The sequence below is a fragment of the Oncorhynchus gorbuscha genome, linkage group LG22 (assembly GCF_021184085.1).
Source record: "Oncorhynchus gorbuscha isolate QuinsamMale2020 ecotype Even-year linkage group LG22, OgorEven_v1.0, whole genome shotgun sequence".
In the NCBI taxonomy this organism is placed as follows: domain Eukaryota; kingdom Metazoa; phylum Chordata; class Actinopteri; order Salmoniformes; family Salmonidae; genus Oncorhynchus; species Oncorhynchus gorbuscha.
This window is the reverse complement of record NC_060194.1, coordinates 10,089,257-10,107,203: the sequence shown is the minus strand read 5'-3', so window position 1 is coordinate 10,107,203 and position 17,947 is coordinate 10,089,257. Positions and strand designations below refer to the sequence as shown.

The following is a 17,947-nucleotide window of genomic DNA, read 5'->3' as shown; positions in this document are numbered from 1 at the left end:
GAAGCCTTAATGCAAAGGCTCTGAGGTACTTAATTAGTTACTCGTTGATGTATCTGTAATAATGACCATGTAACTAAATGAGTGGAATGAAGGACGATGGAAATGGAAATAGTGATCTTACAGCCAAAAGTTTGTCTCCTATCTGTAGCCTCCCGTCTTTGTGCGCAGCTCCTCCTTCGATGATTTTGGTGACGTAGATGCTGTTGTCCCCTGGGATGTGCTGGTTCCCCACTCCCCCTGCTATACTGAAACCAAGACCTGGACGAGACAAGGAGAATTTTCATAACGTTAACCAATCTTTGAAAATAAATATGTATGCTGAAAAAAAAGTCACTCACTGTGTTAGCATAACAATAATGAAATTCCCATCACCTGCATACAATATAATCACAGGGAAAAAGTGTTTTTCTGATATGTTTCCTAGGAATCCGAGGCATTGTTCTCTTGCCTGTATAATCATATGGCAATGAGGGATTTTAACTAAGGCTACTTTGCTAAAAAGAGGAAAGAAACAAAACAAATCCTCACTGCCAGTACTCATGCTACATTCCTTTGACCAGGTTAACCTCAATAAAAGCATGAAATGCACATGACAGCTGGTGTTAAACTAAAGTAATGAATAAGAAGGCGAGGCGCAACAGTCGCCATTAAATATATATTTAACTTGATAAAGAATAAAACATGGTGTGACATTTAAACAGACATTCACCAGACACTAAACTACAGTAAAAAAGGATGTTGTGCTGACAATCATAAGCTACAGTGTTATCAAAGTAACATGTTTACAGTTATAAATCAGAACTGTCCTGAAACTATGCGCACATGAATAGGTATTAAAACTTTGCTTGAAAAACACCCATCATTCATCTTTTATGCTGACAAAAAGTATTGGAATTAGGCCATGGCAGTTTGTAAAGGAAATAGTAATGGCGAACTTGATCAAAAGTCTCTGGAAGTGTTGCCAAATTTGATAACTTTAACTTCGACATTTGCTGTGTCTGACATTTTCCGAATAAATAAAAAAATATTGCAAAATGTTGTGGACCTGTAAACAGATCATTTGAATTCTCATTTTTTGCGTTTACTTTTTCCAGAAACAAAATATGCTGCACTGTTAGAGCAAAATACATGAAATAGTGTATCTATTTACTACTGTAAAGTAGGCTACATCACAAGTATGAAACCATCACAGTTAGAAAAGGTAAATGCATTTATTTTGCAATGATCACGGAAATGAAATTGATAATAGATAGTTAGAAATAGCTATTGTGCAATGCAAAAACAATTTTTTGTTGTCTTTGCAGTATATGTTTACCTAAAGTTTGCAGGAAGCTAAGCATATTCCCGCGTCAAGTTTAGTTTTTATAAATGCAAACTTAATATAATAATAATTATAATAATAATTGTATTAAAAGTTTACATTTCTAAAAACTAAACTTGACGTGGGTGGGATCTTATTATTTGGTGGGAGCTTAAATTTGATGTATTTCACACATGTACAAGTTTGTATTATACACGTGTGAATTGGAAATGTGTTTTTTCCATATCGATTTTTCACCTAGTCTTGAAACGTTTGCGTGAAAACTGGAGCATGCATGTTTTGTGGTATACTGTATACTTTAACCTCAATCATAGCTAGTTAGCTAATGTTATACTACATCCAAGGTCAATCTGATGACATCACAATTTTTTATTTTATTTTATTTTACCTTTATTTAACCAGGCAAGTCAGTTAAGAACATATTCTTATTTTCAATGACGGCCTGGGAACAGTGGGTTAACTGCCTGTTCAGGGGCAGAACGACAGATTTGTACCTTGTCAGCTCGGGGGTTTGAACTCGCAACCTTCCGGTTACTAGTCCAACGCTCTAACCACTAGGCTACGCTGCCAACAAATTATTTGACTCCTTTAGAAATGTAATTATATTAATCAGCGCCAATAACAATGCATTGAGTAGCCTAGAACGAACGAAGGGATGGAATGGGACAATGCTATGATTCTAAATAGCAGTGTCAAATATCCTCCTCACGCACTTCCATGTTGAGTGTCATTCTCTGCTTTATACACACGAATGATAAACACAGGTAATAATTTCGGAAGGGGGGCTTTTCTGTTTGCGAGAGTGGAGACATCTGAATTTCCAACAATGAGAGATTTTTGTTCGAGTTAACTGAGATTAGTGACTGAATTTGTCATATACAGTGCATTCAGAAATTATTCAGATCCCTTCCCTATTTCCACAATGTTACCTTACAGCCTTAATCTAAAATGGATTAAATAAAATGTTCCTCAATCTATACACAATACCCCAGAATTACAAAGCGAAAACAGGTTTAGACATTTTTGCAAATAAAAAACAGATACCTTATTTACATAAGTATTCAGACCCTTTGCTATGAGACTGGAAATTGAGCTCAGGTGCATCCTGTGTCCATTGATCATCTTTGAGATGATTCTACAACTTGGAGTCCACCTGTGGTAAATTCAATTGGTTGGACATGATTTGTAATGTCACACACCTGTCTATATAAGGTCCTACAGTTGACAGTGAATGTCAGAGCAAAAACCAAGCCATGAGGTCAAAGGAATTGTCCGTAGAGCTCCGAGAAAGGATTGTGTCGAGGCACGACTAAAACATTTCTGCATCATTGACGGTCCCCAGAAACAGTTGCCTCCATCATTCTTAAAGGAAAGAAGTTTGGAACCACCAAGACTCTTTCTAGAGCTGGCCGCCGGGCCAAACTGAGCAATCAGGGAGAAGGCCCTTGGTTAGAGAGGTGACCATCAGGTTCTTGGTCACTAGGACAGAGTTCCAGAGTTCCTCTGGAGATAGTAGAACCTTCCAGAAGGCCAACCATCTCTGCAGCAACAACAATCAGGCTTTTATGGTAGAGTGGCCAGACGGAAGCCACTGCTCAGTAAAAAGCACATGACAGCCCCCTTGGAGTTTGCCGAAAGGCACATAAAGATACTCAGACCATGAGAAACAAGATTCTCTGGTCTGATGAAACAAAGATTGAACTCTTTGGCCTGGATGCCAAGCGTCAAGTCTGGAGGAAACATGGCACCAAGCATGGTGTTGGCAGCATCATGCTGTGGGGATGTTTTTCAGCGGCAGGAACTGGGAGACTTGTCAGGATCGAGGCAAAGATGAAAGGAGCAAAGTACAGAGTGATCCTTGATGATAACCTGATCCAGAGCGCTCTTGACATTACAACAGGACAACGACCCTAAGCACACAGTCAAGGCAATGGCTTCGGGACAGGTCTCTGAATGTCCTTGAGTGGCCCTACTAAAGCCCAGATTTGAACTCAATCTAACATCTCTGGAGAGACCTAAAAATAGCCCTGCAGGAACATGGAATGGGAGAAACTCCCCAAATACAGGTGTGCCAAACTTCAATAAAGTACTGAGTAAAGGGTCTGAATTACTTGTGATCAGTTTTTTTATTTTATAAAATGTACACATTAAAAAAAACTTAAAAAACAGTATTAGTTTGGTTTTGTGTGGTATTGTGGCTGTTACCCTAACAATATTTGGAAAAAGTCAAGAGGTCTGATTAATTTCCGAAGGCACTGTATATATACACAAGAGTATGTGGACACCCCTTCAAATTAGTAGATTCGGCTATTTCAGCCACACCCGTGGCTGACGTATAAAATTTAGCAAACAACCATGCAATCTCCATAGATCAACATTGGCAGTAGAATGACCTTATTTTAGCATGGTTTTTTCTAGGCCTTAGTAATAATGATCGTGCTTATCAGGTAGCTAGCGCTAGCTAACGTTTCCACGTGGCTAGCAAGGTAGCTGGTTAGAGTAATCAGGTAATCAGCTAATGCTGAACAGTCTACTTTTGGGCCCTACTTTGGGCCTTGAAATGTGTGGAGTACTACGGATGTGACAAATGAAAACATTTCTTAATGTTTAAACTGCCGTTATGGGTTTCCAGCTCAAACTATAAGACAAATTCATAAAATTCCACGTGACTTTACAATGCTGCTGCCAGAAACAGTTTGGGTCTCACGGTGCGTCCCATTCAGATGGTTAAGCATTGCACCCGTTGTACTATTACTGTTCCTCAATTGCACCTAGCTAAGTTAGCACTTCCTTCTCAAAGTATTGCCATACAGGACTTTGTTGTTGTGCTTGCTTTTCTCTGCCATTTTTCCAACTGTTATCTATGATAACAGTTATCCTTGACTCCTTGCACATCGACTCCCGATGTCGACTCCCATTTCTGAGAGTCAAGATTCAATTCCACTAAGAAAAGACTAAGATTCTGGATTTTTGAAAAGGAGGAGACTGATTAGTTGCCGTACTTCTGAGAACAAACCCGTCACATCTTTCATAGCGAGCTAGCGAGGAACGGAGAGAGAGCGGAGGCGCACAGTATAGGCAGGTAGACCACCAGGCAGGCAGAAAGAAAGGTGCACTAGGCCTACAGTCCCTTCAGAAAGCATTCATACTGACTTATTACACATGATGTTGTGTTACAGCCAGAACTAAAAAAGGATACATAAGTATTCAATACTTTAACAGTGATTAAAGCTGTGAGTCTTCCTGCTTAAGTCTAACTTTGCACAACAGGATTGTACAATATTTGCACATTATCCTTTAAAATTCTTCAAGCTCTGTCAAGTTGGTTGTTCATCACTGCTAGACAGTCTTGCCATAGATTTTAAGCCGATTTAAGTGAAAACTAACTAGGCCACTCAGGAACATTCAAAGTCATCTTGGTAAGCATCGACGGAGTATATTTGGCCTTGTGTTTTAGGTTATTGTCCAGCTGAAAGGTGAATCTTTTTTTTTGTTAAGGATCCCAATTTCGTTTAAACCTCTAAAGTTGATTGACACTCCCTAGCGTCACACGGTGATACCATTTTGAATATTGAATAGCTCCCCATGTGTTTATTCTAGACATGTTTCTTGTAGCAGCTGCAGCTCAATCCCCTCTTTACAACGACATAGTTCTTGTGAAAGCAGTCTTTTTCTACACGAGAGGATCCGGACAAGAAAATGTCACGAAATTGACTGTAAAACCTGAACCATTTGAGCTACAAACAAATAAGTCCCCACCAACAAAAGGTGACTCTCACGAGCACCAGTGTTGGTTGTTCTGCTCTACAACATCCACAAGCTTTACAGCAGAACTGTCTCGGATGTCATCATTTCGAAGAGAGTTTCTCCCAAAACCAACTGTCCAGACTGAACCGTTGGAGCTACAAACTAATATGTCACCAATAAAAAGGGTAGGCTCTCACAAATATGAAATTGGTGGTTGTTTTGCTCTACAAAGCACACACGCTTCAGGGGAGTCGTCTGAAAGTAACCTAGTACCGGGCTGTAGAAATGGAACAACGTGCATAGGGGGTAAAAAACAAAGGTGTCACGAATAACAGTACCAAACATGGGTCTAAACTGTTCCCCCCCCCCCCCCCAGAGTTCTCTCAGATATAGGACAGACACTTCAAAGCTTTATTTCTTATGATTTATTTTTGACCATCTGTGTTGCAATGTACAAATGTGTTGGGCTATGGGCTACAGCAGTATAGGCCAAATTCAATGTTAAATCTTTATTTTTTTATACCTACAGGAATCCTAAACTTCAAAATCAAAATTTTATGACCATCTTAAAATTCAATTTGTTAGCTTAGTAGATATTGTGATCTAAGGGCTTAAACCTTTTAACGTTCACACCCCTATGGAGTACACTACCTTTGAGCCCTGAAATGTATGGAGTACACTACATTTGGGCCCTATAGAGAAGTAAGGGAGACCGGGGACAATTGTAACACTAGTAAATTGTAAGCCATCAATTATTTAAATTGAGGAAGCCTTCCTTTTTTGCCACCTCTCAGTTTTGATTATTGACCTCTAGAACATTATGCATGTATCTAAACATATAATTTATCAGTAAGATGAGGTATAGTTGATGACAATTATTGTTCTGACAAGATGTATGTTCTCACAAGACTAATTTGGAAAGAGTTCTATGCTTGGGGTTAGGTGTCACGCAATGCTGTACGTCACCCCTTACTTAAATTATATATGTAATGACATAGACACATTCACATCAACTTTGGTAGTGCAACCAAGATAATACTTCAGAAAAATGTACACTTTTTGTAATGCTAATGCAAAATCTAATATTTTGGATCCTCAGCTCTAGGCAATATTACACGCTTAACAGATAAAAAGAAAATGTCAACTTAGTGTATTTTCATCCAAATATCAGTAAAAAAAAAATCATAATTGTTCAATTACACCAACTGTTTACCACTGAAGACAGTGTTACAACTGTCCCATATACAACTTACCATTGTCGTTGGTGGCACCGGGAAATACGAGGCCTGGCTAGCAAGCCAAACAGCTTGTTAGCTAGCTTGTCGGTTGACTGTTAGCTAGCCAAAAATCTTGTTTTGATCTTATCTGAGGCTTAAAAGTGTAATTATACTTTGATTTAGAGATGAAAACAAATAGTTTTCTAATGCTAATTAGCAAATGCAACAATGACTGATGATAGAGCACATCACAAATGTACATTTTTGTGTGACATTTTGAAATCACTACAAACAGTGTTAAAGTAAATCATATTTTAAGAAACAACTCCAAAATAGTCTCCCCTACACTACCTTTGGGCCATCTAAAAAAGCTGAATGTAGCATTAACACTGTAGTGTGGATAAGTGTGTTGAATTAAATGTAACACTATTAGTTGATTTAACACTTGTGATGTTGCTGTGTACCTTTGGGTCCTTTCACTAGCTTGATCTCCATCACCTTCTCGGAGACAGGCTTCCTCCGGCGGACGTAGAGGCGCACCAGCGACCCGGCCTCCTTCAGAGCTTCCACTGCCCGACTGTGGGTCACGTCCCGCACGTCTGCCTCATTCACCCGCAGGATGACGTCGTTGACCCTTCACCGGGGTGAAGAGGAATGACAGTTAAAGCCAGGGTGGGGTCCCATAATCCAATCATAATTTCAGCCAACTCATTACTCAAAGGACAAGTTCAGCATTTTACAATTTAAAGTCAATTGGTTCCTCAGTTTGTAGTGACTGTTCGAAGAAAAACGAACCATGGATTACAGTTTCTATTGGCCCATAGGGTGGGGAACCATCCTGTTACGAAAAACTGAACTTCACTTTTAAAGTGTGCAGGTGTAATCCATTATGATGCAGGTATAATGCTTTGTAACACTACTCATATCTTCCAGTCACAAGACCTGAAGGTAAATTGACAGTTTGCTTCAAATTACCAACAAAAGATTCAAATGACAACAAAAACTAAAAATTGAGTAATACACTTACTTTAGGTAAGAGTGGACAGTAAGTGTAAGAACATTGTACTATGTATAAAAAGGCCCAGTTGCCCTTTATTTTGGCTACCATGTCTAGAAGAGATCTCAGTGACTTTGAAAGAGTAGTCTCAAAGGAGCATAGGGGGTTTAAAAATGGTGTCTGTCACCAGATCTCAACCCAAATAAACAATTATGGGAGATTATGAAGCGGCACTTGAGACTGTTTTCCAGCACCATAAACAAAACACTGAATGATGGAAATTATTGTGGAAGAATTGTGTCGCATCCCTCCAATAGAGTTCCAGACACTTGTAGAATCTATGCAGCTGGTAAGGGCTGGTAACTTCTTGCGGCGAGCCATCCCGGATCCGGGATCGTGAATACAGCCTCAAGCTCATTACCATAACGCAATGTTAACTATTCATGAAAATCGCAAATGAAATTAAATCAATATGCTAGCTCTCAAGCTTAGCCTTTTGTTAACAACACTGTCATCTCAGATTTTCAAAAATATTCTTCTCAACCATAGCAAACTAGCATTTAGCGTTAGCATTTAGAGTTAGCATTAGCAGGCAACATTTTCACAAAAAACAGAAAAACATTCAAATAAATAATTTACCTTTGAAGAACTTCGGATGTTTTCAATGAGGAGACTCAGTTAGATAGCAAATGTTCAGTTTTCCTGAAAGATTATTTGTGCAGGAGAAATCGGTCCGTTTTCTGCGTCATGTTTGGCTACCAAAAAAAAACGAAAATTCAGTTATAAAAACGCCAAATTTTTTCCAAAATAACTCCATAATATCGACTGAAACATGGCAAACGTTGTTTAGAATCAATCCTCAAGGTGTTTTTCTACATATCTCTTCAATGATGTATCGTTCCTGGAAGTGTGCTTCTCCCTCTGAATCGCATGGTAAAATGATTGCCACTGAGAATTACGCACCAACTTAGACAAAGGACACAGGGCGGACCCTGGCAAATGTAGTCTCTTATGGCCAATCTTCCAATGATATGCTTACAAATACGTCACAATGCTGCAGACATCTTGGATGAACGGCAGAGAGCATAAGCTCGTTCACGGCACATTCACAGCCATATAAGGAGACGATAGTAAAACAAAGCCTAAAAAATTCTGCTCATTTCCTGTTTGAGGTTTCATCTTGGTTTCGCCTGTAGCATCAGTTCTGGGGCACTCACAGATAATATCTTTGCAGTTTTGAAAACGTCAGCGTGTTTTCTTTCCAAAACAAAATATTACGCTTAAAACGGGCACGTTTTTTAATCCAATAATGACATAGCGCCCCCATAGGTTGAAGAGGTTAACACACTATGTTGGGGTTTCCTTTATTTTGGCAGTTACGTGTATGTATGTATATAAAATGACTTGAAAATGACCAAGAACATCAGGAAATCTCAGATCTCTCTTTACCTTTCCAAATTGACTAGATAAAATGGAACTGACCCTGTACCCCTTTGAGCTTTCTCAAACTTGCGCAACCAAAACCGACATCGGGTGCCATATTTGACCCTCCCCCATCGATGGAGAATGTCACTGGTTCAAGTCCGCTATTGTGACTCTGGCTTATCTTGACACTTGTCAACGGCTGTATTAAGTTCTTCTGCCGGGGACTAGTGTAATATTGATGAGGTGATGAAGGCACCCAAGCACTCTGACCCTGTGGGTGTGTCTGTGGGGTCCACAGGGAAGCTTGTGTCTGTCAGTGACTGTCGGGATATTGAATTATGTTACCTGCCAGGGTGTTAATGTTCAGGGTCGTGTTCATTCGGTCACAATATGAACCCAGGTCTGCAATTTGCGACAGTCACCCTCTCAATGCTCCCCTTTCTATGCTGTGCTAGTAGGCTGTGTGAGTAATACCCTGGGGCCTATCCACGCAAACATATTACTCTAAGACCCCAGACAATCTGGGATCATTTAGGGATGCCACACTGACGGATGTAGGCTACACGTTTAAGCAGTGGATCTGCAAGTGCGTAGCCTATAGATCCAAAAGCTGAGACACCGACTCATGCAAGGTTTTGTCTTTATTTTTTACTATATTCTACATTGTAGAATATAGTAAAAAATATGTAGTAAACAAAACAGTTATGAAGTAACCAAAAATGTTTTAACCTTTCTAGGGTAGGTGGGACAATAGTGTCCCACCTGGCCAACATCCACTGAAATTACAGAGCACGAAATTCAAAAACACTAAATACAAATATTTAACATTCTTGAAAATATATGCGTTATACATCAAAATAAAGTTTAACTTCTTGTTAATCCAGCCGCCGTGTCAGATTTCAAAAAGGCTTTAAGGCGAAAGCAAACCATGCGATTATCTAAGGACAGCGCCCCCGCTTACAAACACATGAAAATGATATTTCAACCAGGCAGGTGCGACAAGTCAGAAATAGCAATATAAAAAGGATGACCCAGAATTACCTCTGCTGCAGAGGATAACGTTCATTAGAGTTAACTGCACCTCAGATTCCAGCCCAAATAAATGCTTCACAGAGTTCATGTAACAGACACATCTCAACATCAACTGTTCAGAAAAGACTGCATGAATCAGGTCTTCATGGGAGAATTGCTGCAAAGAAACCACTACTAAAGGACACCAATATGAAGAAGAGACTTGGTTGGGCCAAGAAACACAGGCAATGGACATTAGACCGGTGGAAAACTGTAGCGATACACCATCCCATCTTGTTTGTGCTTAGTGGGACTGTCATTTGTTTTTCAACAGGACAATGATCCAACACACCTCCAGGTTGTGTAATGGCTATTTGACCAAGAAGGAGAGTGATGGAGTGCTGCATCAGATGACCTGGCCTCCACAATCACCCGACCCCAACTGAGATGAATTGGGATGAGTTGGACCGCAGAGTGAAGGAAAAGCAGCCAACAAGTGTTCAGCATATGTGGAAACTCCTTCAAGACTGTTGGAGAAGCATTCCAAGTGAAGCTGGTTGAGAGAATTTCAAGTGTATAAAGCTGTCATCAAGGCAAAGGGTGGCTACTTTGAAGAATCAAAATATATTTATATTTGTTTCACACTTTTTTGGTAACTACATTATTCCATATGTGTTATTTCATAGTTTTGATGTCTTCACTATTTTTCGACAATGTAGGAAATAAAAAAATAAAGAAAAACCCTTGAATGAGTAGCTGTGTCCAAACGTTTGACTGATACTGTATACCTAAAGGTCTTATGTAAGCCAGTTCAGCCAATTCAGAGAGTATATAACGAACAATTACACAATGTGTCAGTATGTGTGTACAGTGGCTTACAAAGTCTGCTGCTTCAGGGTCTTTAGATATTTTTGACAGATGTTACTATGGAATACTGAAGTATAATTACAAGCATTTCATAAGTGTCAAAGGCTTTTATTGACAATTACATGAAGTTGATGCAAAGAGTCAATATTTGCAGTGTTGACCCTTCTTTTTCAAGACCTCGGCAATCCGCCCTGGCATGCTGTCAATTAACCTCTAGGCCACATGATGGCAGCCCATTCTTGCATAACCAATGCATGGTGTTTGTCAGAATGTGTTTTTTTGTTTGCTTCTTGAGGATTGAACACACGTTCTCAATGGGATTAAGGTCTGGGGATGTTTCCTGGCAATGGACCCAAAATATCAATGTTTTGTTCCTCGAGCCACTTAGTTATCACTTTTTCCTTATGGCAAGGTGCTCCATCATGCTTGAAAAGGCATTGTTCGTCACCAAACTGTTCCTGGATGGTAGGGAGAAGTTGCTCTCGGAGGATGTGTTGGTACCATTCTTTATTCATGGCTGTTCTGAGGCAAAATTGTGAAAAATTGTTATTCAAACTCAATCAGCATGACAGAGTGATCTCCAGCCTTGTCCTCGTTAACGAGAGAATCACTGACTTTGTCAGCTGGTCCTTGTGTGGCAGGGCTGAAATGCAGTGGAAATGTTTTTTGGGGGGGGATTCAGTTCATTTGCATGGCAAAAGGGGACTTTGCAATTAATTGCAATGCATCTGATAACTCTTCATAACATTCTGGAGTATATGCAAATTGCCATCATACAAACTGAGGCAGCAGACTGGGGGAATTAATATTTGTGTCATTCTCAAAACTTTGGGCCACAACTGTACATGTGTGTGTATTCATTAGGGATGTGACAAATGTAAAAAAATATATATATATTTAAAGTTGTCATTTATCAGTTTTAAGTTGAAACGAAAAAATAAACATTTGTTGGAAACAATGAAAGCTTACCTTAGTGGTCAAATAATTGCGTTCACCAAAAAGAAAAAAAAAAACAGAAAAAATGAAGACGTTTACAGAACGTATCCTGAGCATAGACAGGCAATATACTCAGTGAAATACCCAGTGAAATACAATCTCATCAACTATGTAAATCTGCCACATTGCATTCAATTGCACAAATAAATGACAGTGATGGTATGCCCACCTGTGACAACAATGAAATAGACAATGTCAAAAACGTATATTCTAATTTATATCCATCAGAATACATTGGAAACACTCCACTAATTGAAGAACACCACCCACCGCTTCTGAGTATATTCCTCGCCAATGTCCAGTCTCTAGATAACAAGGTAGACGAAATTAAGGCAAGGGTTGCCTTCCAGAGAAACATCTGGGATTGTAACATTCTGTTTCACGGAAACATGGCTCACTCAGGATATGTTGTCGGAGTCAGTACAGCCACTGGATTTCTTTATGCGTCACGCCGACAGAAATAAACATTCGTAACAACATACAGGAACTCAAGTCCTTTTGTTCACCTGACCAATAATTCCTTACAATCAAATGCAGACCATACTATCTCACAAGATAATTATCTTTGGTTATCACAGCCGTGTATATCCCACCTCAAGCAAATACCCCGACGGCCCTCAATGAACTTCACTGAAACCATATATCCCGAGGCACCATTTAGTAAAGCTGGGATTTTAACAAAGCAAATTTGAGAACAAGGCTACCTAAATTCTATCAGCATATTGATTGTAGCACTCATGTGGGCAATACACTGGATCACGGCTACTCTAACTTCCGAAGCATACAAGGCCCTCCCCCACCCTCTCTTCTGCAAATCCGATCATGACTCTATTTTGCTCCTATACCGTCCTATAGGCAGAAAATCAAACAGGATGCACCCGTGACTGGACCTATCCAACGCTGGTCTGACCAATCGGAATCCACGCTTCAAGATTGTTTTGATCACAAGGACTGGGAAATGTTCTGGGCAGCCTCAGAGAATAACATCGATTTATATGCTGAATCTGTGAGTGAGTTTATAAGGAAGTGCATTGGAGATGTGTCCACTGTGACAATTAAAACCTACCCTAAACAGAAACTGTGGATAGATGGCAGCATTCGTGCAGAACTTAAAGAGTGAACCACTGCATTTAACAATGGAAAAATGACTGGGAATATGGCCAATTTTAAACCGTGTAGTTATTCCCTCCTCAAAGCAATCAAACAAGCGAAATATCGGAATAGGGACAAATTGGAGTCGCAATTCAACGGCTCAAACACAAATGTGGTAGGGTCTAGAGGCAATTACGGACTACAAAAAGAAAATTCACCACGTCACGGACACGGACGTCTTGCTTCCAGACTAAACATCTTCTTTGCTTGCTTTAAGGATAATACAGTGCCACCGACATGGCCCGCTACCAAGGACTGCAGGCCCCCCCCTCTCCTTCTCCGTGGCTGACGTGAGTAAGACATTTACACGTGTTAACCCTCGCAAGACCCAGACGGCATCACTAGCCGTGTCCTCAGAGCATGCACAGACCAGCTGGTGTGTTTATGGACATATTCAATCTCTCCCTATCCCAGTTTGCTGTCCCCACATGCTTCAAGATGGCCACCAATGTTCCTGTACCAATGAAGGCAAGGATAACTAAACTAAATTACTATTGCCCTGTAGCACTAATTTCTGTCATCATGGAGTGCTTTGAGATACTAGTCAAGGATCATATCACCTCCACCTCCACCTTACCTGTCACCCAAGACACACTTCAAGTTGCATACTGCCCCAATAGGTCCACAGACGATGCAATCGCCATCACACTGGCCTATCCCACCCGGACAAGACGAACGACAGATTTTTACCTTGTCAGCTCGGGGGATTCAATCTCGCAAACTTAACTAGTACAACGCAAATAATGACCTGCCTCTTTCTCGTTGCACTCCACAAGGAGGCTGCATGTTATGCGAAAGCAGTAAGCCATGGTAAGTTGCTAGCTAGCATTAAACTTATCTTATAAAAAACAATCAATCATAATCACTAGTTAACTACACATGGTTGATGATATTACTAGATATTATCGAGCGTGTCCTGCGTTGCATATAATCTGAGCATACAAGTATCTGACTGAGCGGTGGTAGGCAGAAGCAGGCGTGTAAACATTCATTCAAACAGCACTTTCGTGCGTTTTGCCAGCAGCTCTTCGTTGTGCGTCAAGCATTGCGCTGTTTATGACTTCAAGCCTATCAACTCCCGAGATGAGGCTCGTGTAACCGAATTGAAATGGCTAGCTAGTTAGTGTGCGCTAATTGTCATTGTGTTGCTGGTTCGAGCCCAGGGAGGAGTGAGGAGAGGGACGGAAGCTATACTGTTACACTGGCAATACTAAAGTTCCTATAAGAAGATCCAATAGTCAAAGGTTAATGAAATACAAATGGTATAGAGGGAAATAGTCCTAAAATTCCTATAATAACTACAACCTAAAACTTCTTACCTGGGAATATTGATGACTCATATTAAAAGGAACCACCAGCTTTCATATGTTCTCATGTTCTGAGCAAGGAACTGAAACGTTAGCTTTCTTACATGGCACATATTTTACATGGAACATATTGCACTTTTACTTTCTTCTCCAACACTTTGTTTTTGCATTATTTAAACCAAATTGAAAATGTTTCATTATTTACTTGAGGCTAAATTGATTTTATTGATGTATTATATTAAGTTAAAATAAGTGTTCATTCAGTATTGTTGTAATTGTCATTATTAAATAAATGTAAAAAGAATCTTACGATTAATCGGTATCGGCATTTATGGTCCTCCAATAATCTGTATCGGCATTGAAAAATCATAATCGGTTGACCTCCAGTCTCAACCCCGCCCTGTACAATTGGGTCCTGGACACCCTGACGGGCAGCTCCAGGCGGTGAAGGTAGGAAACAACATCTCCACTTCGCTGATTCTCAACACTGGGGCCCCCACAAGGGTCTGTGCTCAGCCCCCTCCTGTACATCCTGTTCACCCGTGACTGCATGGCCATGCATGCCTCCAACTCAATCATCAAGTTTGCAGACACAGTAGTGGACTTGCTTACCAACAACGACGAGACAGCCTACAGGGAGGAGGTGAGGGCACTCCGAGTGTGGTGTCATAAAACAACCTCACACTCAACGTCAACAAAACAAACGAGATGATCGTGGACTTCAGGAAACTGCAGAGGGAGCACTCCCCTATTCACATCGACTGGAAAGCAGTGGAGAAGGTGGAAAGTTAATCCTCGGCGTACACATCACGGACAAACTGAAATGGTCCACCCACAAACAGTGTGGCGCAACCTCAGGAGGCTGAGGAAATTTGCCCCACTAACATTTACACTACTGGTTACTTTTGTGATAATCCAGTCAATCCCAATTGCTTGGATATCATTGTCTCATTCAATTTAATAAGATAAATTGTCGAACATACCTTTTCTAGGTTCTTCCAATTAAATGAGACATTTTAAACTTTGCAATAGTAACCTAGATGAGCCAACTTCCAATGTTAAGTTTAATTCCCAGATAGCCTATCCAGGTATGATTAATCATTATCATTGATTCATTAATTGTATTTGCTTTTTCAAATTCATTCACGTCAAACTCCTACAGTACTGATGGTTCATTAATGTCTATAAATAGATTAAAATCGTCTTTGCTGCTCCCAACGTATTCCAAAACCAAACTTTGGAAAATTAGGAAAACCATTTTTCCTTTCAAATGTTCAGAGGTAGCCATTATTCCAATCGCTTCTACTGAGAAACCAATTGTCCCGGTGGATATATTATCGAATAGATATTTGAAAAACACCTTGAGGATTGATTCTAAACAACGTTTGCCATGTTTCTGTCGATATTATGGAGCTAATTTGGAATATTTTTGGGCATGGTCGTGACCGAAAGATTTCTCAGCCAAACGTGAAGAACAAACGGAGCTATTTCGCCTACAAAAATAATATTTTGGGAAAAAATTAACGTTGGCTATCTACCTGGGGGTCTCGAGTGAAAATATCCGAAGTTCATCAAAGGTAAATTATTTAATTTGATTGCTTTTCTGATTTTTGTGACAAGGTTGCCTGCTGCTAGCAAGGCATAATGCTATGCTAGGCTATCGATACAATTACACAAATGCTTGTCTAGCTTTGGCTGTAAAGCATATTTTGAAAATCTGAGATGACAGGGTGATTAACAAAAGGCTAAGCTGTGTTCCAATATATTTCACTTGTGATTTTCATGAATAGGAATATTTTCTAGGAAGATTTATATCCATTGCGTTATGCTAATTAGTGTCAGATCACAGCGGTCCCGTTCACAGGATGGGGTGTCACTAGAGGTTAACGCCGATGGCGTGCAGAGAACTATATAATCATTTAAAGGATGCATATATCTTACTAATGTTACAACACTGTTGCATTAGGTATTTGTTTAATTGAAATGGTCCCTTTATGTTGATGATCGGGACCTGTTAGTGGTAGCTTTGTGATAACTGCACTGTGACTTTCACGGTTAGGGATTTTTTCTTAACGTTAACGTTTTCATGTTTAAACGTTCACACCTCTAATATGTGTGTGTGTTCCTCACTCACCGGAGTCGTCCGTCCTGGGCCGCCGCCCCCCCAGGGATGACCTTGGTGATGAAGATGCTGGGGTCTTCACCGATGTGGGGGTTGTCCGTTCCCCCCGCGATACTGAAACCCAGCCCAGAGTTACCCTGGAGAAACCAAAGACACACAAGCACACTTTCTCCATAAGCACCTTTAGGTCTTTGAAAAGCGCTATATAAAACCCATGTATTATTATTATTCATACATTAACATGTCAACTATAACAACAATTACAAACTGCTACTGCATACAACAGATTTGTTTGTGCAGTCTTGCCTACTCCTAAGGTTTATTGTTACGCCACTGTTTGTGCGGTCTTACCAAGTTTTACGGTAATGCAAGACGAGTTGGCAAGACAGCACAAACCAGATCTGGGACCAGGCTAATTTTCAAATGGTCATCAAGCATTTACAACAAAACACATCAAGCCAGTAGGAGCACACAGAGTGCGTTGTTACTTAGGAATGGCAGCGGGCGCAAGGGATAAGAGCTCCCAGGGAGACCGCTTGCAGAGAGGCGAGCATTTTTTATTTTACGCTACGCTAATAATACCGTGCACTTGAAAGTACAGCTGAAATGGGTCACGCAAAAGAAAAAAAGGAACATAACAGAAATACATCATCATTGGTAGGGCTACATAATGCAAGAGAGCAGAAAGCAACAAAATGCGTATAACGGCAGAGACATTTTCTGAGTCCTAAATGGCACCCTATTCCCTTTATAGTGCTCATATATAGGGAATATGGTGCCATTTGGGATGCAGCCCTGGAGTGTCTTGAGTGGAACATTGGAGAGACTGGAGGAGTGTACTACACAAGAGAGCTGGCCGTTTAATACAGGATAACTTAAGAGGAGAGAACATTATGGTCCTGATGGTGCTGTATTATACGAGCAGTGTTGGGGTCAGTTCCATTTCCACTCAATTCCGAGAAACAAATTGCAATGTAATTACCAAATTGAATGAATCCCCTGAATTATTTGAGTAGAAAAATGGAATTCATACAGACGCTGCATACTCGAGCTGTGAGTAAGGCTGTTACGGTAACCGCATTACCGCCCCACCAGCGGTTACGAGTCTAGACAACAGTCAAATTCCATGGCTTCTCCAAGCTTTGATGCTGCTGATGGTCATTAGTCACCCACCAAACTTGCTAACTGGCTGGTACCCCACACTATTGTCCCTCAAATCACTCTGACATAAATGCAAATGTAATTGAAAATCGAATCAAACACTTACACCATGACTACACCGCTCGCATTGCAAAATTAATGTAGAAATCTATATTATTCAATTACTTCACCCACACTGTTTGCGCGCGCCAATGAGTGTCTGCGTTGCCAAGGGCTAAAACAGAAGTCAGTTCTATTTGTGACGCAGATCGCGCCTCTCCCATCTCCTCATTGGTTTATAGAAGCAGGTACCCATGTGCCATCTCCTCATTGGTTATCCCCACATGGGTGACTGAAAGATAAACAAGGTCGGTAGCGGTAATGCACCTAATTTAGGAAAGTTACCAATCGCAATAAAAAGTCCAGATAAGAAAAGGCCTGGAAGAAGGGGAGACGATAAGAAATGATTCGGTTGACTGTTTTATGTGTGGATTAATTGTCGGAGTAGAGGACCTTGTGCATTTCAGGTAAAATAACAATGTTTTTATCCCAGGACCAATTAGCTAGCAACAGCAAGCTAGCTAAATAGGACAAATTAGCTAGCAAGTGCATGCTAGCTAGCTAAATTGCCATAAATGTTTAAAA

At 40.3% G+C, this 17,947-nt stretch overlaps 1 protein-coding gene across 28 annotated transcripts in view; it reads right to left on the bottom strand.

Annotated features, from left to right (window-relative positions):
• The window catches only part of dlg1b (discs large MAGUK scaffold protein 1b), a 250,592-nt gene that overhangs the window by 94,371 nt on the left and 138,274 nt on the right, over window positions 1-17,947 (bottom strand). For all 28 annotated transcript variants that reach the window (XM_046321076.1, XM_046321075.1, XM_046321079.1 and 25 more), the window contains 3 exons: window positions 16,175-16,299; window positions 6,750-6,919; window positions 122-258 (listed from right to left, as the gene is read on the bottom strand). In XM_046321076.1, the coding sequence (XP_046177032.1) occupies window positions 122-258; window positions 6,750-6,919; window positions 16,175-16,299 (432 nt within the window). The remainder of the gene's footprint in view (window positions 1-121; window positions 259-6,749; window positions 6,920-16,174; window positions 16,300-17,947) is intronic.